Below are 26,370 nucleotides of genomic sequence, written 5' to 3' on the forward strand. Positions count from 1 at the left end.
TTTGGAATTGGCCAGGAGCAATTACCGCAAGCTTCCTCATAGATTGGATCTTGATTCATCCTGACCCAAACAACTTCTACTGACTGCCTGTATTATAGGGTCTTAATACCTTTTGTGTACCTGTTTACTGAGGTCATGCAGCAGGTACTAATGAAGGCAGGAGTCCTGCTACAAGAAAATAATTTATTGGCAGACAGACTAGGTTTTCTGGTTTGTACCTACAACATAACCAACACCCAATTAGGGCTAGTGTTTCTCTGGTTACTTTCCTATGGCCTGTCTTACTCACCTCTCAATGTTCATTTGTTGGCCATTTTAGTATGTCTGCCCATGGATCCCCCCCCAACTTCAAGGCATTCTCCTGTCAAAATGTTTTTGTAAGGGGTATTGCACAAGAGACTTTCAAGAAAACTGGTGTTAGAGAAGCTAACACTTGGTCCATTTGATTAAGGTCATCTGTCTGACTTGAGGTTCTTAACATGGACAGCAGTTTTACTGGTTACTGAAACCTATGAAAGAAGAGTTTGAGTTGTAAGTCCTTATACTTGGTCAACCTTATCTATTTTCCACAGAGATAGGGTTTCCTTGAGAACTAATCATTTTTATACCTAAAGTGGCATCCGAGTTTACTTTAAGGAAAACAATCCATCTACCTGTGTTCTTCCCTGTACCCGATAATGAGGGAGAAGGGATACTTTATACCTTAGATGACCACAGATGAGTCTGATTTTTATCTTTAGAGATCAAAATCTTTCAGAACTTCCAGTCAGTTGTTCTTTTCTTGTGAAAGTAAGAAGGGACAATCTGTGTTAGGAGACCAATTCCAGATGGTTGTCTTGGGCTTATTACCTTTTGTTTTTCCCACCACAACAGACCTATTCCATGCAGGGTCAAGACAACAATCTACCAGAGCATTGGCTTCATCTGTGGCTTTTTGGGAAGGGTTGGACGCTAGAGGTATTCTAGAAGTAGCACCTTGGTCCTCTCTTTGTACTTTTACAAAGCAGTTCAAGCTAGATTTCTTCTCCAGGCGTAGGTCCAGCTTTGCTAGAACCATTCTTCAGGGGATCCTGGATCCTTCTTTTGCCTCCCAGTTGTTCTAGACTATAATCTGCCTGTATTACTTAGGCTACTACAGCAGTAATCAGTGTGAAGAACGTAGTGCAGTTTTGTAACTAAACTTAGCTTAACAGTAGATGTTTGAATGGTCACTGTTGCATTAGCCCCCCCACACACACACTTTCTTTTATTGTATGTGGACTTTTTTTTTCTTACTCTTAGCAATGACCTGTCCGAGCTTAATTGCTCTCTCAGTTGTTATGAAAGCTCTGAAGGTCTTGCTTACCTATATCTGTTTAGTCAGCTCAGCTCCAACTGACTAATGGTTTGGCACAAGGAAGGTGTTCTGAAGCTTTGGAAGCTGGCCTGCTGTTATATCCTATGCAGGATAAAAAAACATATAGCTTAGACTACTACAGCTTTGATCATTCCAACATCTACTGTTATGGTATGTTTACTTACACAATTGTACTTTATGATAAATAAAACAGTGTAATAAAGAAAGAAGACAGTATAGTAAAAATATAGCTCTTAACCTGCTGTTGCAGTCATACAGGAAAAGTTTTACCTGAATTAGGTGGCATAACTGCCAGTGACCAAGATCAAATTCTGTCAGCCTTCAGTGCCACAATTACAAGACATTGAGGAACAGAACACCAATTGCTGTTTTCATTAAGCAGTCACTGCTGGTACAGTTTGTTAGTATATAGTTGCAGTGATTCTGCTGTTTTGTGAGATTTATCACTTCTATGACCATGCATTTGGCATGTATACAAGTTCAGGGTGTAGGGGGCTTTACCACCCATGGGGGGTGCAGGGGACTTACCTCCTGCAAAAAAAGCTTGCAGTTGGGGATTTTGCCTTTTTTGGTGTTTAGGACATTAGTGTTTGGCGCTTTGGTTTCTCAGCATTTTGTAATTACTGGTTTCATAGGGGGACTGAGTTAGGCCCCTTGAAGTAGGAGAATAAAAAGGCTCCAACTGGTTTCTGTGTAATTTGGTCCCATTTGAAAATAGACTTCATTGTAGAAGCCTGTGTCTTAAATGAAGTATCTGCATGTATGTGGGGAGCACATGAAGACTCTGAACATACTGTGACTGGAGGTCAAGGTTGAATCCTGGACCCTTTTTTCTTTTTTTTTTTTTGTAGCTACTGCAGCTTATTTTTGATTACTCCAGAAAAGTAGTACAATTGATTAAAAAGTTTTAAAATCCATTAAGAAACTAAAACCATATGAATGCAAATAATGACCCTTAGGAATTCCCTCCCCCGAGTTTACTGCAGTCACAGCTAGAATTTAATGATTACTTTCAAAGCTCCTTCTTACCTTTTGAAGCCAGAAAGCAGCAGGCTTGCTGTATGGCATCTGCTCATTATTTCTTAAGTTCTTTCAAATGAAAACACCAAAAATAAATTTAATAAAGTAAAATAGAAGTATTTTAGAGTGCATGATGCATGCAACTCCTACTCACCTGTGCCTTTGAACATGATCTTTAAATACTTGCAGATATCTTTCTTCCCACTTTAATTGCCCTTATCAAACATATGCAGTCTTTTCTTCTGAAGTTTGCTGGGCAAGTTTAAATTACCCTTCACATTAAGGAACAATTTTCTCCGTACCCTTATGATGCTTGTTACCAATATTTGCTTGCCTAGCTGCTTATTGTCTGTATCTTGCATTTTTTGCATCTTTCTAGGTATGCATTGTTTGCGTCGGGTATAGATTTTTTACCTAGTCCATTAGAATATGTTGGTGCTCATAGATAAATACTAGGCCAACGACCACCAGGGCCTTCATAAGGCTAGCTGTGCATTCCAGCCTAGTTGTGTCCCTGTGTATCACAGGTGTTTATTAAGAAGGGGTATGTTAGTACATTTCTAGAGGTTTTATGTGGGAGAGGTATGTTAGTTTGTCTGCCTCTTTCTCTCTCTTTTAAATTTGTTGTCAGTATTTGTGATATTACATGTTGCAAACATGAAAAAAAATCTTTAGCCCAGTTGAGAAAACAAGGACTAAAATCAATAATTTCCCTGGACTTCCAAGATGGCTGCACACTGATCAACAGCTTAACTTCAGCTCTCCTGGTGTGAAAGCAGAAACTAAGAAATAACAGCAAGAGGTATTATCAGCGTGAGTAAAACTCAGTTACTGGCTAGTAAGTATACTGCCTGGATTTCTGCAAAGAAGAAACTAAGACAGCCTGAAAGAAAATCAGCTAGAAAGGTGAAGAGAAAACACAGACTGGGAAGAATCCTGCAGCTGTTTAGCAGAAAGCTGTTTAAGCTCATGCTTTGTTGCAAGACATGTCTTCCAATAAGTTAGAGAAAAAATAAGTCAAATATGCTTATGGCTTATTAAAATAAATGAAACACTAAAGGAGTATATCAACTCAAATAATAAAAGGCTGGAAAAAAATGGATGAAGTTTTAAACAGGTAATTATTAGATGAACTGATAAAACTGAAAAATAGGAGGTCAAAATAAAAAAAAAAAAAGTCTGGCTAAGTATGAGACTGTTATGTTTCAAAAATGGTAGAATTAGAGGACAGAACACACAGGGAAAATCTGAGATTTTCTTCTGTACCAGAGAAATTAGAAAGAACAAACTTTTATGAAGACACAAATAAGCAATTGGACTGGTACTCCATAGCAGGAACTGTTAATTGAAAGGGCACACCATGCCTGTGCTCCAAATGTGGCCAAAGGAAAGCAGACAAGACATTTTATTAGTAAAGATACAAACCTACAGGTAGAAAGATTTGATCCTGGCAAAGTTGTGGCAAAAGATCAAAGTATTAAAAGTCAAAGACAGTAAAGTGTTTGTGAAAGAGGATTCCTGTGTGGTGTACAGTGAGCTGAGAAACAGATTTGTTCCATTAATCAGGGAATGTCGAGAAGGCTGTGTGAGATTTAAGCTGTTGTATCCAGCTGTCTTCAGAATATTTTTCCTGTAGGATCAAAGTAATTTTTTGATGCAGAATAGACTACAGAGGAAATTCAAAAGTTTGTCCAACAAAAATGAGCCATCAAGCAGAAGTAGACTTTGCTTCTCATTCTTCTGTTAGTAAAGCACACAGGGAGACCTTGCCAGTGGAAACTATGTTTCCAATGTTCCAAAGAAACAGTTTATTTTCATAACAGAATGTTGTTGTTGTGTCTTTCGGCTTTTCCCAGTTAGGTCGCCACAGCGGAACGCCGGTCCGCTGATTGGCAGTAGATTTTTACGTGCCGAGTTGCCAGCCCTAATGCCAACCTTCAACGAAGGTACGCCCATTCACGCATGTCTCCACATGGAAGATGCTTTAGCTGAGAATCGAATAGGACAATGTCTTACTGTGAGGTGACAACGCTACCGCAGCACCACCACCGCAGTTTCTTTTCATAACAGAATGTATGTAAAAACATATAAATAATCTTCACAAATATAAATTGCATATTTTTTTATAGTAAAGCATTCTTAGTTTTTGTATGTGTTAAGTTTTTAAAGTAAATGGATTCCTTTTTTTTTTCTTCCTCTTTCTTTACTGATATTAAGGGAAAAAAACAGAAGAAAAGATAGGAGTGTTCAAGTCAATAATCTGTAATCTTGGATGGTTGTTCTGGTGGGAATGGTGTGTAAAAGTGCATAGATCATAATATATGTAGAGATGATATGTTTTCTCTCACTTTTTGCATAGGTGACTGGATTAAGACCCGTGGATTACTCTAATAATCAATTTTAAATGGAGACTAAATATGAGAACAAATACAATTAAGTAAATCTTTCAGCTTGTTTTTCAGACTGCAACAGATGACTGCATTTTACTTTGCTCTTATTTTTGCCTGGAGGCATGCTGATAATAGGGCAGTAAAAGACAGAACATTGGTTTCTTCAAAGCTAAAAGTTGATTTCTGTAAGTATGCAAGTAGTTTTCACATCTGGGGGAAGGGGAATCATCTTCTTCTTTCGGCCTTTTCCCAGTTAGGGGTCGCCACAGCAGATCATCTGTCCGCTCATGATTGGCAGTGGAGTTTTACGGTGATGAGTTGCCAGCCCAGCGCCCAACCTTCCACAGAAGGCACACACACGCACACACTCACACCTAGGGCCAATTAAGAGTGTCAAATTCACATACTGCATGTTTTTGGGATGTGGGAGGAAACCGGAGCACCCGGAGGAAACCCACGCGACCACAGGGAGGACATGCAGACTCCACACAGAAGGCACCCCAGCCGAGAATCGAACTGGAGAACCTCTTGCTGTGAGGCATTAATGCTAACCGCTGCACCACTGTGGCCGCCGTATCTGGGGGAAGGGGAATAAAAATTAAAAAAAATGACACCAGTTAGTGTAAGTATAAGCACAGGCAGTAATGAGAGTCTTAGCATGGATAACCTGAATTTCAAATTAATTAGGGTCTGTGTTAGCAGCTATCTGCCAAAATGCTCCTACGAGGTTTAGACATCATTATTTAAAGATGCATTTATTTGTGCATGTTTGTATTAAGTTAATTGGTTATGGGGTGTTCTGGGTTTTTTTTTTTTTTTTTTTGAGGACTTTTATTAAAGCAAAAAGCCTTGCAAAATGAGACAGGTGTTCCAATGCTGAAAATTTATAAAGTATTAATCTGCCAAACAGTAATGGGTGTATGTATCACAAAAGCTGGAAAAAAGCTGCCATACATAATAGGTGGGAATAATGACTTCTTACCATAATAGTGTCACCGGCCATATTATCTTGGAATGTGAATATCATAGGTATAGACAAAAAGGAAAGAATAATTAAGAAATGTAGAGTGCAAGTAGCAATGCTATAGGAATTACATTTGGAAAGAACTGAGTGTGTGAATTTGATAACGAAAAGATTTCAGGATGGATATTCTGAAGAATATCAGGGACAAAGGAAAAGAGGAATACTTAATTTCTAGAGGAGCTCTAGTAGTGATAGAGGATAACGGCAAATTTGTAGTAGTAAGGGGCTACTGGCAGGGGGTGAGGATTATGCTGGCACGTAGTTATACTTAAAGCTGCTGTTTTGGAGCTTAAACATTTTTGGGAGAAATAATTAGCTTTCAACAGGAAAGATTACTTATAGGTGAGGACTGGAATTTGATTTGTAACAATAAGGATGTGGCCTAGAAGGGAAATATATAACAAAAGAAGGTAGAATTTTGAAGAAATTTATGAAAATATGTGGTGACAGACATGAATTCAGTTGTAGGAACTCTGATGGAATTTACATATTATTCCCCAAGATACGATCATTGGGCTAGGCATGACAGAAATTATATTTCACAGGAACATGTCCATTTAATTAAAACTTTAATGCGCATCCAATAACTATTTTAGATCATGCACCAATAATTACCAAGTTAAAAATATAGGGTAATGAATTAAAGATGAGACACTGGTGCTTCTCCACCTACCTTTTAATAAGAGAGGAATTTAAGGTGTGGGTAGTGGAAACTATACAGTGGTTATTGGGGTACTCTGGATGTTACAGCTAGTGAGTGGGATAAAATGAAAGTGTAGTTTAAAAATAGGATACAAATAAAAAATCTGGTTGAGAAGTAACTACAATTGTGTAGAAGGGCTGACAAAGGTTATAGTAGTACAAAGTAAGGGGAATCTCACAGAACAAGAGGAGGCATAATTAGAGTGGTAAAGAGAAAATAGGGGAGTACATGGATACTATTCATAAGTTTAGAAACGTTGTTAAGCAACTGTTTTTTGATAACTCTAGACAAAAACTTTTGGCACAATGACTTGGGCAACAGAAAGTAGAAAGGGTTGTTGCCAAACTTGGCCTATAACAAGAAAAATAACCTGAAATCCTGTAGAAGTATTAGAGATATTTCAGAAATGTTAATGAAAAATTGTGTAAAGCAGAGAATTGGGTAAATAAAGAAAAAGCAGAAATGGAAATATTTATGGAAGACTTAAATATACCAAGGTTAGACATAGATGAGGCAGAACAACTAACAGTTGACAAAGGAGAAGAGATAAAAACTGTGATGTATAACCAATCTACAGGAATGTCTCCATGAATAGAAGGTATTCCAGTGGAAGTGGGAAGCTAGGAGGAAAGAAAATAATAAAGATCTGGAAGGATTTTTTAACACAGTATTTTAAAATGAGGACAGGCATCATAGGTTCATAGGTTCATACTAGGCTATCTGCCCTAGGGCATTTATAAGCCCCTGGACTGGGATTTTATTCCAGAGTGACTCCAGCATGTCTCAGTGCTGAGGCTTTAACCGGGCAGCATATGGCATCTGTTTGAGCGGGGTCTTTCCAGTTGCTGCAGGTGTCTCCTCCCTGAGGCCGGAGGATGCTTATGTTGGCTGGAGAGTCGATTATGGTGCCCAGTTTGCAGTCTCTGGTTTGGAGTCTGACATGGCTCCAGCAATTCTAACCACGTGGTCCAGGTAGGCAAAAGGCTGTGGTAGCTATAATACCTAAAGGCAGCACAGACCCATTTGATCCAGATTCATGTAGGCCAATTTCAGTTTTAAACCACGATTATAAAGTGTTTGTCTATAGTGGCTAATAGAATGGCAAAGGTGATGCCAAAATTCATAGGTATGGACCAATGTGGTTTGTGGAGGGAAGCAAACAATTGTCAACATTAATACAATGATGATCCTTCAGGAAGAAGAATGTAGGAAAATACCGCTGTTATTCTTGGGTCTTGATGCAGAAAAAGTATTCGACAGAGTAAGCTGGGATATCCTGAGTAAGGCAATGGAAGCATTTGCATTTCCTGAAACAGTAAGCTTAATTCGAAGATTATATGAGGGATCAGAGGCAAAAAACAAAGCGGGGAGGGTTCCTGTCTGATAAGTTGTGTCTGAAGAGAGGAATCAGGCAGGGGTGGTGCCCTCTTTCCCTTTTGTTATTTGCATTGTATTTAGTAGCGTTGTCGCCTCATAGTTAGACGTTGCCCGTTCGATTCTCAGTTAGAGCGTCTTCTGTGTTTCGACATGCGTGAATGGGAGTTCCTTTGTTGAAGGTTGTGCATTTGTGCATTAGGCCCGGCAAGCCAGCACGTAAAAATCTACTGCCAATCATTAGCGGATCGGAGTTCCGCTGTGGCGACCCTTAACCGGGAAAAGCCGACAGACACAACATTTAGAATCATTGGCAAAGAAAATAAGGGGCCCAGAAATTCAAGGATTTATTTGATATGGTGTTCCAGAAAAGTTGTCTTCATTTGCAGATATTTTGTACCAAATGGAACCAGACAATTACATCTTCGTGTTGTGGAATGTTCTGAAACAGTTCCAGGATTTTTTGTGATATAAAATTAATGAAGATAAAACAAAGGCTATATCTATAAACTATGTACCAACACATTAATTGGTCCAGCAATACCCATATTTATGAGGGCATGATAAAATAAAGTATTTAGGAGTATGGATCAAAAAGGATTCTTTTATGGCAGCTAAGGACTTGTGGGAAGAAACTAAACAAAAGATAATACAAAAACTAAAACACTGAAAGCTCTTGGCTATGGATATAGATAGCAAGATACAAGCAGGAAAAAAAAAGTTTAGTCCCTTTAGTTTTATACACAGGTCAGGCATATTTTTATCAACCAGAAGAGAAGTTATGGACAATAATAGAGCTGAATGCTTTTATTTAGATGGGGAAGAGTGCAAGAGCCAATTAGGTTAAATTGATCTTCCCAACAGAACAAGGAGGTTTAGGATTTCCTGATTTGAATGGATATTTTAGAGGGTTAAGGCTCTTACACATAGCACAATCAGAAAGCTACAATTCAAAGTAGAAAGAGATGATGATGAAGCAGGGAAGTAATTCAAGATATAAAGGAAGAATGGGATTTTGGATGCAGATGCTTGAGAATAACAGTCATACAGAATATTATAAAGTACAAGAAAGTATACTAAGAACTAAGCCAATGGAGAAAGGAGATGTGATAGGGATGACTATAATTAGGGGTACAGAGAATAAATAAGAGGTGTCTGGAATTTACTGAAGGAAGCTGGCAAAGGAACCAAGGTATTGAGAATAAATAATTAGAGAAGGAAATGTCATAGAATGGAAGGAGACCAAGAATACATTTCTATTGCAAAAGAAAGATTGCCTTTCCTATCAGGGACTGATATCGGAGTATAGATAAAGAGAAAGTGATAGGGGAATCCTGAATGAAAAACCTGCACTGGTTGAGTTTTTAACTGAATCTAGAACAGAAGCTGCTATTTAAAAAAAAATGATAATTAAAGGGGCATATAAAATATTGAGTGATAACTATACAAATCAATCAACAGAGGTAAAAAAAGATTGAGAAGAAATAAATTATACATGCAGTTCACAAAGAAACAATGGGTGAACATATGTTTGGCTCCTAAATATGCAACAAAGTCTGAGATTTAGGATTTTTGTCTGGAAATGTTTGTATAGATACTTGTATACCCCAAGCAGACTGCAAAGAAATTTTCTTCAGCTGGACGGCAAATGTTGGAGGTGTGATGGGGAAGAAAGCTGTAACAGGGAACATATGATGTTATGTTGTCCTATCTTGCCTTCATTTTTACAATGATGGGTTCAGAGCCGATTCTCTGCTCCGAATCGGCCGAATACATAGCTGAAAGTTTCAAACTTGGCTCGTGGCAAGTAGGTATCCCACAATGCAGTGGTGTAATTCCTCAGATCTGGTTTGCCTCTTTACGAGGTTGGATGCGCTCAACTTGGCCGTGGCTAAGTTGGTGACAAAATTTCTTTATATTTCCTGTAATACTGTTCTATTTTATAACAGATAGCTTAGTATTTAGTTTATTTATTTATTTAAAGTTTGATGACCGGGGTAGTCCACTGGGCCTGAGGAGTGCCCGTTTTCAGTGGAGACCCGGGGAGAAAAGCTCCAAGAGTTACATTTTTCATATAAATTTGAATGAGGTTAACAGTTGACATAATGAGCAATAAGACAAACAAAAAAAATTATATGTACAGAATGGACAAAAAGCAGATGTTTACAACATTTACAAAAATAAGCAATTTGTAATACGTAAATAAGTTTGTTATAACATTTGGGAGAGCATAATGATAAAGGCTACTTACTGCTAGCTTGTGAGAGTTGGGAGGACTGATAAAGTACAAGAATTATTTTTGTAGAGAAAATTAGTAAGTATAGAGTGAACTAGCTGAAGGGTTCAGTAGGGATTATGTGTATTGTAAGGTTTAAGGGAAGAGTGAGTGAGATTCAATGTGAGAGGTAGGGCTGGGATAGAAAAGAAGATGATTTGAGATCTGAAGGGGGGAGAAAGTAGAATAGAGTGAAGAATGTATTGGTAAAACAAGTATATTTCCTGTGTGGTATATTTCCTGTAATACTGTTCTACTATTTTATAACAGATAGCATAGTATTTAGTTATATCAAAGTTGTGCCTTTTCTTCCATTATAGTTAAATAGTTATAGCTTTATTCCCTTTGGTGCTGCTTTTGGCTGTCGTTTCGTAGGCATAACTGTATCCCTTGTTATAGTTGTGTCTTTTGTAGTTAATTAGTAGCTCGTTTACGTTAGAGAGCTCTTCGACGCATTTAAGTTAGAGGGCTTGTAGTTACTGTGTTGTTTTGTCTGGGAAATAGGGACGTTTGAGTTAGAGGCCCTATTTTGATCCCTTGTTGTCCGTCTCCTTCATGTTTCCCATAGTTTACTACTCAGTTTAGCTTTAGCAGTTCAATAGTTAAAACTTTCTTGTTGTTTTATTATGGTCTTATCTTTATCATGTCTAAAGACCCAAAAGAGAGGGAACATAAGCTTTCGGGCTTTAAAAAATGCCAGAAGTGTTCACAAAAAATGTCTATCACAGACGAACATGTAATGTGTGTATTGCCTTGGAGCAATTCATGTACAAGAGGATTGTACGTTTTGTCATTCCTTCAGTGCAAGGGTACTACAAGAAAGGAGAAACAAAGTGATCCTTAAAGGGCTCTTAAAGCCAACTTTTGAAGAAGCTATCCACAGTTCTTCCTCTTTTTCTTCTTTCTCCAAAAAGGAAAAATCCCAGAAGAGACAATCACCTGCAACATCGGCTCAGTCGGAGCTGCCAGTCAAGTTACCAAAAATTTCTAAGGCCACTACCTCCTTGGCTCCACAGTCCTTGGAGCCATCAGAGGTTATACTAATTGACAAGCCTGGTTCTTCGGATCCAAAGTCCTTTGAGCCACAAGATACCTCCTCTCGGAGCCGGTCCATGGATATTTCACCGGTTTCTCCAACATTGAGAGCTCCCATTTTGCAGAGGTCTCGCTCTCCATCCCTATCTTCCAGGTCCACCAGGAACTTATCTGACGATGAAGTGGAACGGGTGGTGCGCAGACTCTTGAAGTCGTCAGCGCTAACTAAATTATTCTTGGCTCTGGCCCATTTGGTCTCAGAGCCTACTGTACCAATTGTACCCACTGTTGTTCTTTCTCTGAGCCAAGCTGGACCTTCAGAGCCATAGTGCTTGGTACCACTTACTGTGGATCCATTGGTTCCAAGACCCCCTTCAGTGTTCACAGAGCCGACTTCTGCTCTGACACTCTCAGTGCCGTCCGGAGAGTCTGGGAGCCAAGGTACTCCGGTCAGCCCTGGGGGGGGGGACTCTCGGCCCTGATCTTCTTCATTGCCGAGCCCACCCCTCGGAGCGGCAGCCTAGGTTAGCTTGGCTGCTACATCGGCCTCAGGTCCAATCTCGTTGGTTCCGGTGCCCTCCTCTGTCTCTTTGGAACCGAGGGAGTCTTCGGAGCAGGTGGGATCCACCTTTGAGCTGATGAGTGTGTTGTCTACTCATACAGCACCACAGCAGGATACTAGCACTTGTCCCCCTAAGGCACCAGCTACTGTCTCGGCACCACCCATTCCACAGAACAGCAGAGATCCAGAGCCTCAGGATCCCACATTGGACAACCCCTCTCCTCCGAGACCTCCCCAGAATATCCTTCTGAGGAGCCACCTCAGAAGAGAACTTGCAAGTGGAAGCACGTAGACTCTCCAGATGAGTCCATCACATCAGACACTGACCTCGAGGAGTTGGAAGGGTCCCCATGGTCATCCTCTGATACCTCATTTGCAGATATTCTAGAGATCCTGAAGCAGAGAGGCGGCTGTCAGGTCACCACCCCTTCTGATGAGGAGTCAGTGTACCTGAAGGCTTTTGGGGGGGGGGTCTATGTTAAATAAACAAACACTTAAAATGTCGAGTACAACGTACTCGAACACTTTTAAACAAACGTTTATTTAATTGACCACTCAGAATGGAGTTCTGAAATATTTAGTTTGGCCAGCACTGATGTATGTGACGTTATAGGTCATGTAAGCTAGTGCTAACGGTGCCATACGGTGCAGAATGGGAGAATTTCCCTTTTCTGCATTGAAGTGCGGTGTCGGAGTTGGTATATTTAAATAGGGGGTGGGGGGCACACACCCCCACATAGGGGGTGCATGGGGGCTCGCATATGTCAGGTGCACTTAATCCTTCTCTCTACACCCTAAAATTGACAGCTTGGCTGCTTCACTTCCCAATTTAGTCAGGCTTCAGAATTTCAGTCCTGCAGTTAAACATATCTTAATGTCCTCTCATAAAGCTTCCACCAGAAAACTGTATTCTAGCAAATGGAAAAGGTTTTACCTTTGGGCTCAAAACAGGAACATTGATCCCTTTTCTGCACCCATCCATTCTATTTTTGAATTTTTGGCAGACCTCTTCCAACAAGGTTCAGCTGCAGCAACCATCTGGGTACAACTTGCTGAAATCTCAAATTTCCACATTGGTGATTCTATCTCAGACTTTGTCACACTGTTGTGTAGAGCTTTCTTGAAAGGTGCCTCCTTATTAAGACCTCCCTTTAAGGAACCCCTTTCTCCTTGAGATTTAAATTTTGTTCTGTCTCACCTGACTTACCAACTTTTGAGCCCTCATCATCTTCAGACCTCAAGTTCCTTTCCTGGAAGACCATTTTTCTGGTGGCTATATAACATCTGCCAGAAGAGCATCAGAGTTGCAAGTTCTTTCTATTAAACCACCATATTTTATATATCATAAGGATAGGGTATCTTTGCGAACTAATCCATCATTTTTTACCCAAAGTCTCTTCTTCAACTAACATAAATCAATCTATTGAGCTTCCAGTGTTCTTTCTTAATCATAGCAACAAGGCAGAATACAAATTACATCAACTAGACGTGTATAGACAACTCGGATTCTGTTTACATAGGACCAAAGATTTTAGAAAATCTGACCAGTTATTCGTATCCTTCTCTGATGCAAAAAAGGGTAGCTCAGTTTCTAAAACTACTCTTTCCAACTGACTCTCAAACTGCATTACATTCATCTATACCTCAAATAAGAGATTTACCATTCAAAGTGAATGCTCACTCCACTAGAGCACTGGCTATGTCTTCTGCCTTTCAAGCCAGAATTCCTATGGATAATATTTGTGCAGCAGCTACTTGGACCACTCCTCATACTTTTATCACACATTACAAAGTGGATTTGGCCTCCAGGGACAGGGCCTCCTTTGGTTCCACAGTGCTTAAAGGTGTACTCTCATGAGCCACCCAGGGAAAAGGTGCTAGGGACGCTGTCCCATCATTGTAAGAATGAAGGCGAGATAGGACAACATAACATAAAGAAGTTATGTACTCACCATATTGTTCCATGTTTGTTGTACATCTCGCCGTTCATTCTTATGAACCCTCCCTCCTCCCCCTGCCAAAGACTCCTTGTGGACATGATGGATGTTTTTACTACCTTCAGGAGTTCTTTGTTTCAGTTTGTTTCTCCTTCTGTTAGGGATAGTATATGTGTGTGTGTGTGTGTGTGTGTGTGTGTAGTTTTTACAGTTCATTCAGTAGTAGCAGCAAACAAGATCTGGGGAATTACACAACTGCATTGTAGGATACCTACTTGCCACGAGCCAAGTTTGAGACTTTCAGCTATGTGTTCGGCCACGTCGGAACAGAGAATCTGCTCCGAACCCATCATTGTAAGAATGAACGGGATGGAAAACAAACATGGAACATTATGGTGAATACATAACTTCTTTTCTGGGCAGTGTAACAAGTTGGCAGACTTTTAAAATTCCCTAGAGAAGTACTCTGCCAAGAATAGTGGGTGAGAAAATGAGTGTAACTAAGGAAATGATTTCTTTGAGCTGGGATACAGACTCATTATTGCGTAGACATAGTAAGGCCTTGTTAAATTTAGTTCTGGTGGCTGCCAAAAAAGTAATCACTAGAAAATTTAAATAAAAATTTTAACTAACTACACTTGAAGTAGTGAATACTGTAAGAGGTAAGACAACAGGAAGTGGGATCTTTAAAAAAGGAAAGAAATGGAAACTGAGGGAGCAATACATGAAAAACATTTTTGAGGAGGAATGAGGTTTGAGAAGCAGGAATTGAGTAATTTATGTAATGTTGCCTAGATTGTAGGATTTTGTGATGTCTAATGTTTGTAAATGTGGACTTGTTAATATGGTTTGATTACTTTTATATAAATGTAAGTTTGCTTATGTTGCAAGTGATAATTCAAAAGAGGTGTTTAAAACAATAATGAATTTTCCTGATTCAAACAAAATTGTAAGTTCATGTAAATGTATTTTTTCATATCTCAATCCTTCTTATCTTGCCAGCATGGTGCTTCTTTCACAGGACAGCTCGAGTTGTATAGTATTTTAGTGAGTTAGGGTCAGTAGTGGACAGTAAGAAACTCGTGGAATAATATAATATAGAATGTATTTTAAAATCTGTCACTTATTTTCTTCTTGTATGTGAGAAACGTTCATTCTTGACACTCACCCTGTGATTCCTTTCTTTTAGTTTTAATTATACTCCGAAATCATATGTTTCATTTTTGCATATCTTTTTTGCAGAAGCATTTGTGGTTTGTCGTGGATATTCTCCCCCAGAAGGATATGTACCCAATATGTCAAACCCTCTTTTGGATCACTGCTATGGTAAGATTGGTCTGTTTGAGTCCAAGAACTTTTATTGTATTTATGTAGCATATTATATAAGGAAAATGTGTATAGTGGCTACAGAAATTCAAGATCTTATTGGTTTCTCAATCTCGGGCAGCTTCAGAGATCAAGAACAAATGTATTGTGCCAGTCAGACTGACTTTACATTTTCATTTTTATAGGAGTATATTAACATTGTTTTTCTTATCTTTTTGTTTTTTATCTCACTTTTCTGCGTTACTAAAATTGTTAGAGCTTGTTGCCATCTAAGGTCATGGCTCAAATAGCTTTGCATAGATGTATTAAATTTATTTTTTTTTAATCAAGAAACATCTTTATTGAATTATCTCATGATATAAGAAATAAATGAAAACAAACAATATTGACATTTTCAGTCGTAAACATTATACATCATGTATAATCTTCTATACAGTCGTTGTCAGTCAGACATTACATAGCTCATTCAATTCCTGCCTCCTCTTAATCCTTAATTCCTCCTCTTAATCCTTAATTCTTCCTCTGAAGTATTATTCTGTATGTATTGTTCCCACAATTCCCATTTTTTATGCAACTTCCTCCTACCCCTTTCTGAAGATCCCACTTCCAGTTCTTTTATCTCTGTTACTATATTCACTATTTGTAGTACGGTTAGTTTTTACTTTAATTTCCAGAATTAAACTCAGCAAGGCCTTACTGTGTCTAGACAATTCCAGTTCTGTATCACTGCTCAAAAAAGTAATTTCCTTAGTTACACTAATTGGCTCACCTACTATTTCTGACAGAGAGGTCTGCATTGTATTTTTAAGTTCTGCCAACTCATTACAGTCCCAAAAATATGGTCCCAAGTGCCACTTTCTTTCTCATCATACCTCCAACATTTGTAGTCTACCCGAGGAAAAATTCGTTGGCGCCTGCTTGAGGTATAAAAATACCTATAAAAACACTTCCAAGCAAAGATCCTAAATATTCTAGACTTTGTTGCATATTTGGGAGCCGTACATGTATCCTCTCACTGTTTCTTTGTGAATTGCTTATCCAGTCTCTCTTCCCAATCCTTTGTAACTTCCTCTGATTGATTCCTATAGTTATCATGCAATAAATTATATGGCCCACTAATTATATTTTTAACAACACTTTCTGTTCTAGTTTGTGCTAAAAACTGTACCCGAGCTGGTCCTTTTTCTTAGGATACTCCATTCCTTTCTCTTTGTCTATACTTTGATTTTAATCCTTGTTAGGGAAGGCAGTCTGTAGCCTACAGTCCAAATGAATTTTTTTCTCTTCCCATTCTCTTATCTTTCCCTGTCTAATTATTTGCATCTAATAACGTGGTTCTTTTGCCAGTTTTCCCCTGTAAATTCCAGCCCCCTGTTGTCTATTCTCTGTAACCCAGATTGCAGTCATCCATATCAGCAGAATCTCCTTTCTCCATTCCTGTGTTGGCTTACTTAGAATACTTTCTACTTTATGAATATAATATTCTGTATGGTTATTGTTCTCGTTAAGGATCTGTAGCCAAAATCCCAGTTTCTCCTTATTTTTTGAGCCCCCCCCCCTCCATTTCATCATTATCCCTTTCTACTTTGAATTATAGCCTTCTGCTTATGCTATGTATAGGAGCTTTAAACGTGTAGCTCTGAAATACCCCATCAAATCAGTTGATCTCAAAACACCTTGTTCTAGTGGAAGCATCAACTTATCCCACGTGATTCTTCCCACTTCCCCTCCCATATAAAATCATTCAACTCTTTATTAATTACTGTCCACAACTTCTCTTCTGGTTAATAAAAATATGCCTGATCTGTGTGTAAAACTTAAGTGACTAAAACAATTTCACTTCTTTTATCTTTCTATCCATATCCATAAAACAGAGCTTTCAGTTTCCTAGTTTTTGTATCATCTTTTGTTTAGTCTCTTCCCCACATATCGTTAGCTGCCATAACAAAATCGTTTTTAATCCATACTTGTAAGAACTTCATTTTGTCATTTCCCCATAAATATAGGTATTGCTGAACTAATTTTTGTGTAGGTACATTGTTTACAGCTGTTGCCTTTGTTTTATCTTTATTAATTTTGTATCCTGAAAAGTCTTGAAACCGTCTCAGAATGTTCCACAACATTGAAATGGCCTTTTCTGGTTTTATCAGATACAAAATAATATTACTTGAAAATATAGCCAACGTTATTTGCTTACCACACCAGTTACTCTGTTCAAACTGAACTTGTCAGAGAGGAATACTCCCACACTTTAATTTTTGCCTCCGTTCCTTCATATATCCCTCTAATTAACCTTATTATTTTGTCAGGGAACGCAAATGCTTCCATTTCCCTACTTATAAAATCCCAACTTACTCTGTCAGATGCTTTCTCTGCATCAAGACCCACCAGTTACAATGGTATTTCTTTCATTCTGCTTCTGTCTGGATCATCATTGTTCTATTAAAGTTGTCAAATGTTTGCCTCCTCTCCACAAGACCACATGGATCCATATCTGTCAATTTTGGAATCCCCTTTGCCATTCTTTTAGCCGATATAGACATAAACAATTAATAGTCATGGTTTAAAATTGAAATTAGTCTATATGAAGCTGGATCTGATGGGTCTTTACCATCTTTAGGTATTACAGCCACGACAACATTCTGAGAGGATGTTGGTGGTGCTTCTCCTTTTAAAATATTGTTAAACAGAACCTCCTCGACCTTTTATCACTTCTCCACTCCTAACTTCCAAACTTCCAAAGGAATACCATCTATTCCTGGATACTTTCATATATATTGTTTATACGTTACCATTTTTATCTCATCTCCTCCTCTCCTGTTAATAATTTAGTCTCATCTTTGTCTAATTTGCATATTTAATTCTTACATAAACATTTTCATTTATATTTTTTCTGGACTCCACATTTATCTTCTTTATACAGATTTTCATAACATGAAATGTCTAAAATGTTTCTAATACTGCTATAGGATCTCTGGTTATTTTCCTTGGTTATAGGCTTCCTAAGCTTAGCAACAACACTTTCTTCTCTTTGTTGCCTGAGCTGTTGGGCTAAAAGCTTTTGTGCTGTGGAGTTATCAAAACAGTTGCTTAACTGCAGTCTTTTCTAAACTTGTGCATATTATCGAGGTAGTCCTTTATTTTCTCTCTAGCATTGTACAATTGCACCACTTCTTATTCTCCCCTGTTCTGAAATACTTTAATTTTTGGTAGTTCTATAAATAATTTTTGTTACTTCTTAACCATATCTCTCTTTCTTCTATTTTTAACCTATTTTTAAACTCATCTTTCAAAGTATCCCACTCCCTAGCTATATTTTCTGAAGAAATTGCTTCTTAACCATATTTTTTTCTTCTATTTCTAACCTGTTTTTACACACATTTCAATTTATCCCACTTCCTAGCTATATTTTCTGAAGAAATTTTTATCTTCCCCCAACAATTCCTGAATAATTTCCACTAACAGTTCCTTAAATTCCTCTCTATTTAACTGATAGATGGAGAAGCGACAGTGCCTAATTTTTATTTTATTTGTTATTGGTGAGTGATGTGAAATCATTGGATGCATATCAAAATTTTCAATTAAATGCACGTTCCTGTGAAATATAATTTCTGTCGATCACTGCCCAGTTTTTGTGCATTGGGGAAATACTATGTAAATTCTCTCCAATCCCCTCCTACTGAATTCACATCTTCCATACCAAATATTTTCATAATTATTTTCAGAATTCTGCCCTCTTTTGTTTTATTTTTCTTTCTGGGCTCCCCCCATACATCCTCACTGTTGCAAATAAAATTGCAGTCCGCACGTATAAGTAATATTCCCTGCTGACAGCTGATTATTTCTACCAGAATTTTGTTAAGCTCCATTACAGCAGTTTTAGGTGGAATATAAATAAATGTCAGCATAACTCTCCTCCCTTGCTTAGTAGCCCATTACTACTGTAAATCTAGCATTGTTATGTTATTTTTTTCTCTTCTATCACTGTTGGAGCTTCTCTAGCAATTATTCCTGACATTCCGCTAAATAATATCCTGAAATAATTTCTTTATCAAATTCACATGCTCAGTTCTTTCCAAATATGTCTCCTGTAGCATGGTTGTTTGCAGTGTGCATTTTTAATATAGTTCACTACTTTTTCTTTTTTGTATATACACTGGATATAAAAAGTTTACAAACCCCTGTTAAAATGCCTGTTTTTTGTGATATAAAAAAATGAGACCACAATAAATCATTTCAAAACTTTTCCCACCTTTAATGTGACATATAACCTGTCCAATTCAATTGAAAAACGAACAAATCTGTTAGGGGAAAAAATATAAAAAATAAAAAAACGTACATTACGCTGGTTACATAAGTGTGCACACACTTAAACTAATACTTTGAAGCACCTTTTGATTTAATTGCAACATTCAGTCTTCTTGGGTAGGCGTCTATTAGCATGGCACATCTTGACTTGGCAATATTTGCCCACTTTTCCTTGCTAAAACACGCTCCATATCTGTCATATTGTGAGGCCATCTCTTGTGCACAGGCCTCTTCAGGTCTCCCCATAGATTTTCTATTCAGTTTAGGTATGGGCTCTGGCTGTGCCATTCCAAAACTTTAATTTTATTCTGGTGAAGTAATTCTTTTGTTGATTTTGGATGTATGGTTGGGGTCATTGAAATTCCTCTTCATCTTCATCTTTCTAGCAGACACTTGAAGGTTTTGGACCAAAAGTGACTGGTATGTGGAACTGTTCATAATTCCCTCCACCTTGACTAAAGCCCCAGTTCCAGCTGAAGAAAAGGAACCACAACGCATGATACTGCCACCACCATGCTTCACCGCGGGGATGGTGTTCTTTTGGTGATGCAAAGTTTGTTTTTGTGCCAAACCTTTTGGAATTGTGGCCAAAAAATTAAACCTTGGTCTCATCAGACCATAACACATTTTCCCACATGCTTTTGGGAGACTTCATGTATTGTTTTGCAAATTTTAGCTGGGCCTTGATGTTTTACTGTGTAAGAAAAGGCTTCCGTCTTGCAACCCTACCCCATAATCCAGACATGGAAAAATAAGGGAGATTGTTTTCACATGTAGTATACAATTAGTACTTACCAAAAATTCCTGCAGCTCCTTCAGTGTTGCTGTAGTTCTCTTGGCAGCCTCCCTGACCAGTTTTCGTGTTGTCATCAATTTTGGAGGGACGTCCATTTCTTTCAAACGTCACTGTTGTCCCATATTTTCTCCACTTTTGGATGACTGTCTTCACAGTTTTTCATGGTATACCCAATGCTGTGGAAATTTTTTTGTATCCTTCTCCTGACTGATACATTTCAACAATGAGATCTCTTTGATGCTTTGTAAGCTCTCTGCGAACCATGGCTTTTGCTGTAGCAAGCAACTGAGTAAATGTCAGGAAAATCCTACTAGGACAGCTGAACTTTATTTGGGGGTTAAACGGAGTCTCTCTAATTGATGGCAGGTGTGTACCCAAGAAGACTGAATGCTGTAGTTAAATCAAAAGGTGCTTCAACAAAGTACAAAGTATTAGTTTAAGGGTGTGCACACTTACACAACCAGCGTATTGTACATTTATATATATATATATATATATATATATATATTTTTTTTTTTTTCCCCATAATAGATTTGTTTTTCAATTGAATTGTACAGGTTATAGGTCACATTAAAGGTGGGAAAAGTTTTGAAATGATTTATTGTGGTCTCATTTTTTTATATCACAAAATCCTGGCATTTTTAAGAGGGGTGTGTAAACTTTTTATATCCACTGTACCTGTGAAACCATTCATATTCAGTGACTATATGGAGAGTGTTGCCATAATAAGAAGTTATTATTCCCACCTATTAAGTGTAACAAGTTATTTTTAAATGTCTTGTTTCAACTTTTGTGTTACATGCATACACTAATGTTTTGCAAGTTGATCTTTTATACAGTTGTCATATTTATTTGAATCCATGTCACATCTTACAGTTATTTTTGTTTTAATGAAAACCCTCAAAAACACACCCGGAACACCCCATAACCTATTAATGTAATACAAACACACACAACTTAACATACATCTTCAAATAATGAAGTTTCAAAACAGTGTAAGAAACTTCTCTGTGTGGAAGATTTTCAGTCCATATATCTCTACTTAATCACCGTGTATTAATCAGATCAGACAAAAGTAGTAGAAGTAACGTACTTAAACTCGTCAAGTAAAAAAATGTATATAATTTATACAGAATTACTAAGTATTCGAAAGTAATCCAAGCAAGCCAGGCAGTCTGTTTCCAGTCAAAAATCCTTTATTACATACAAAGACAAGTGATCCAAGTAAAACAAAAATAGAGTAATAGTTTCCTCACAAGCTTTTTAAATATATATATATATATATATATATATATATATATATATATATATGTATATATATGCAAGGGAGTGGTTTATTGTGCTGTAAAACAAAGTGTTATTGGTACACATGTTAAATTCACATCTCATCAGTGTGACATTTGAGCTGGTCCTGCCCTACATAGTAGCTGTCATAATAATATAACCCTTATGTACTTTAAATAAAATTTATATAATGATGTGGTACCTCTTATTTACCCAGATTACTAAGTAGATTATTAAGTCTATGATTTTATCCAAGACAATATACTACATGGCTGGAAACCTAGTCAATCTGACAATCAAAAAAATATATATATAAATATATACATATACACTTTGCATGTAAAAAAGCAATTGTAAAAATCATATTCTATTTTCATAACCTGTTGTTAAAGATCACTTTCGTCCTTCTAGACTTCTTCAGGTCTGTGTACAAGAACCCTAAAAACTATCCATAAAAATGTATATATAATTGTATAATTAGTATTGTTGTTACACATCATTTTGAATAAAGTGGAAAAAAGAGAACCAGAAAAAGAAAAAAATAATAAGAGAAAATGTATGATGATGGAAACAAAATATACACTTAAATTACAACTGATTTAAAATGGTATTTAAAACCAACTGGTAGAATAAAATAAAATTAGTCATGCAAACAATGTGGCAATTTTCTAAGTTCCAGTGCACTTTTAATTGAACAGTAGTAGTTTAGTCCAGGCTTCCTGAAAGAGTTCAGCTTTAATTGCCACATGAGTTCATGTTTCTCCAGAATATTCAGGATGTCCCCTTCAAGATCACCCATGTCTTTGCGATCCAGGATCTGGAACTTAAAACCTGTGTGTCTTTTATAAAGAGAAAGGTGTTTGGCTCATGCATTATTTTTACATCCAGAGCGGATATCTGACAGATGACATGAAATCCTACGCTTGAATTTATTTACAGTCTTGCCCACATAGAATGCATCACATTCATTGCACTGTGCCCTGTAAACAACTTTTGTAGTGTTATAGTCATCCCCTGCACTGGTCTTAATGTTTTTCTTTAAATAAGGGCAATAAAAACTATCATCTTGCTGTATAAATATACAAAATGTACAATTAGTCTTGCATCTTTTAGTGTTTCTCTCATATGGTGTTATGGTCTAGTTTTAAATTCAACAAAACTTCTAATGTTCTTGGCCTTCCTATAAACAAAGGATGGGGTTTACCCAAGATATTAATCAGAAAAGGGTTTCGTGTGACAGTGTCCCAGTTTTCTTCAATAACATATTTGATACTGTGATAATCCAAAGTGTATGTCAGGATGCAGCTATTTTTTGCATTTGTCATTCTTTGTGGAATTTCTTAACATTCTCCTACTGGGGAGGTTGAGTGAAGGTGCTTCAGTCCTTTTCAGTTCTATAATGGGTTCCAGGATGTTTTTTAACATCTGACTTTCATAGCCTCTCGCTAGAAAGTCATTCTCGAAGTCCAGGTTTCTCAAAAATGGTTCCATCTCTGTGGTAATTCTAGCTAATCTATAGTCTTGGGACTTCACTACATTATACTTGATTTTTGTAGGATGTAGACTTTTACTGTGGAGTAATAAGTTAACCCTCGTTGGTTTTCTGAATAGATCAGTGGTGATTCTGTTATTGTTGATGTCCTTGGAAATCTGCATATCTAAGAAAGTGGTTGAAGTTTAGCTATGGAAGAGGTAAACTTCAGTAAAGGGGGTTGTTTGCTTGAGGTAAATGATAAAATCTACAAGCTCCAAGGTTTCACTTTCCCACACAATAAAGATGTTGTCAATAAAATGTAAATAGCATGTGATATGCTGCATGTAGTCTGTGTTGTTTAAAACAAAGTCCTCCTCCCACTTGCCCAGGGCTATGTTAGCTATGTTGGGAGCCATGGCAGCCCCCATTGCTATACCAGTTTTTTGTTTGTAGTGTTTGCCATTGAAAGTAAAGACATTGAAGTCCAGTACAAGATTAATGAGCTTGCTTAACTTTTGCAGTTGTGCCTGTGTACCTTAATTATGTTTCTTAAAAGACTCCATAGCTGCTGCTATAGAGTAATTGTGAGGGAGCACTGTGTACAAGGATTCCACATCAGTAGTTAATAAAATACTGTCAGATTCTACTGTAATGTTTTTTATTTTCATCAAAAAAATCCATTGAATCTCTTATGTATGACTTATTCTTTTCTGCTAAAGGTTTCAGCAAGTAATCAAGGTAAATGGCTGAGGCTTCTGTAAGAGAACCTCCACTTGCTACCACCGGTCTATAAGGTGGGTCTTCTCTGTTCTTGTGTGGCTTTGGTATTTCAAAAAAATAAGGTGAATGTGGGCATGGGCTCCATAAATAATTATAAAGATTTTCAGTAATGTGTTTTTCTTCCCATAATGTAGTGAGATTAGTGTTCCATAAATCATATGCTCTTTTTATGTCATCCATGGTAAATAACTCATGAAATGTGTTATCCTCTAGCATGTTCTAAACTGGTATAGCAATGGGGGCTGCCATGCCTTCCAGCATAGCTAACATAGCCCTGGACAAATGGGAGGAGGACTTTGTTTTAAACAACACAGACTACATGCAGCATTATCGCATGCTATTTACGTTTTATTGACAACATCTTTATTGTGTGGGAAGGTGACACCTTGCAGCTTGGAGATTTTATCACTTACGTCAATCAATCAACCCCCTTCCTGACGTTTACCTCTTCCCATAGCTATACTTCAACCACTTTCTTAGATATGCAGATTTCCAAGGACACCAACAATCACAGAAGTACCCCTGATCTAGTCCGAAAACCAGTGAGGGTTCACTTGTTACTCCACAGTAAAAGTCTACATCGTACAAAAAAACAAGTATAATGTAGTGAAGTCCCAAGGCTATAGATTAGCTAGAATTACCAGAGAGATGGAACCATTTTTGAGAAACCTGAACAACTTAGAGAATGATTTTCTAGTGAAAGGCTATGAAAGTCAGATGTTAAAAAACATCCTGTAATCCATTATAGAACTGAAAGGGACTGAAGCACCTTCACTCAACCTCCCAGTAGGAGAATGTTAAGAAATTCCACAAAGAATAACAAATGCAAAAAATAGCTGCATCCTGACATACACTTTGGATTATCACAGTATCAAATATGTTATTGAAGAAAACTGGGAGGAAACCCTTTTCTGATTAACATCTTAGGTGAAGCCCCATCCTTTGTTTATAGGAAGGCCAGGAACATTAGAAGTTTTGTTGAATTTAAACCTAGACCATATGAGAGGAGCACTAAAAGATGTGAAACTTAATTGTACATTTTGTATATTTATACAGCAAGGTGATAGTTTTTATTGCCCTTATTTAAAGAAAAACATTAAGACCAGTGCAGGGGGTGACTGTAACACTACTTTGTTGTTGTTGTGTCTTTCGGCTTATCCCGGCCAGGGGTCGCCACAGCGAAACTCCGGTCCGCTAATGTTTGGTAGTGGATTTTTACATGCCGAGTTACCAGCCCTGGCGCACAACCTTCAACGAAGGCACGCCCATTCACACATGCCTCCACACAGAAGACGCTCTAGCTGAGAATCGAACGCGACAACGTCTTGCTGTGAGGTGACAATGCTACCGCAGCACCACTAATGCAGGTTACGGTGACTGTAACACTACAAAAGTTATTTACAGGGCACAGTGCAATGAATGTGATGCATTCTATGTGGGCAAGACTGTAAATAAATTCAAGCGTAGGATTTCATGTCATCTGTCAGAAATCCGCTCTGGATGTAAAAATAATGCACTAGCCAAACACCTTTCTCTTCATAAAAGACACACAGGTTTTAAGTTCCAGATCCTGGATCGCATAGACATGGGTGATCCTGAAGGAGACATCCAGGATATTCTGGAGAAACATGAATTCATGTGGCAATTAAAGCTGAACTTTTAGGAAGCCTGGGTTAAACTACTACTGTTCAATTAAAAGTGCACTGGAGCTTAGAAAATTGTCACATTGTTTACTTGACTAATTTTATTTTATTTAATTTTATTCTACCAGTTTGGTTTTAAATATCATTTTAAATTAGTTGTAATTTAAGTGTGTGTTTTGTTTCCATCATCATACATTTTTTCTTATTTTTTCTTTTTCTGGTTCTCTTTTTTCCACTTTATTCAAAAATTATGTGTAATAACAATACTAATTATACAATTCTATATTTTGTATAGATAGTTTTTAGGGTTCTTGTACACAGACCTGAAGAAGTCTAGAAGGGCAAAAGAGATCTTTAACAATAGGTTATGAAAATAAAGTATTTTTAAAATTGATTTTTTACATGCAAAGTGTATATGTATATATTTATATATTTTTTTTGATTGCCAAATGGATCAAGGTTGATATATTTCCAGCCATGTAGTATATTGTCTTGGATAAAATCACAGACTTAATAATCTGCTTAATAATCTGGTTAAATAAGTGGTACCACATCATTATAAATTTTAAAGTACATAAGGGTTATATTATTATGGCAGCTACTAAGTAGGGTAGGACCAGCTCGAATGTCACACTGATGGGTGAAGGGATGTGAATTTAACATGTGTACCAATAACACTTTGTTTACAGCACAATAAACCACTCCCTTGCCTGATAAAAAGTATATATATATATTTAGAAAGTTTGTGAAGAAACTATTACTCTATTTTTGTTTTACTTGGATCGCTTGTCTGTGTACTTAGTAAAGGATTTTTGACTGGAAACAGACTGCCTGCCTTGCTTGGATTACTTTCAAATACTTAGTAAGTCTGTACAATTATATATTTATTATTATTATTTCTTTTTTGACTTAAGAGTTTAAGTTCGTTACTTCTTCTACTTTTGTCTGATCTGATTAATATGCAGTGATTAACTAGAGATAAATGGATTGAAAATCTTCCACACAGGGAAGTTTCTTACACTGTTTTGTTTTTGGACCCACTAGACTTGTTTAGTGGGTTGTTTTTGTGACTTTGGGGATAC

At 37.4% G+C, this 26,370-nt stretch overlaps 1 protein-coding gene across 2 annotated transcripts in view; it reads left to right on the forward strand.

Annotated features, from left to right (window-relative positions):
- The window catches only part of FTSJ1 (FtsJ RNA 2'-O-methyltransferase 1), a 1,029,035-nt gene that overhangs the window by 781,150 nt on the left and 221,515 nt on the right, over positions 1–26,370 (forward strand). For both annotated transcript variants that reach the window (XM_044080307.1, XM_044080308.1), the window contains one exon: positions 14,920–15,003. In XM_044080307.1, the coding sequence (XP_043936242.1) occupies positions 14,920–15,003 (84 nt within the window). The remainder of the gene's footprint in view (positions 1–14,919; positions 15,004–26,370) is intronic.

Source organism: Protopterus annectens, chromosome 8.part0 (assembly GCF_019279795.1).
Source record: "Protopterus annectens isolate FY-2018-M chromosome 8.part0, PAN1.0, whole genome shotgun sequence".
In the NCBI taxonomy this organism is placed as follows: domain Eukaryota; kingdom Metazoa; phylum Chordata; order Ceratodontiformes; family Protopteridae; genus Protopterus; species Protopterus annectens.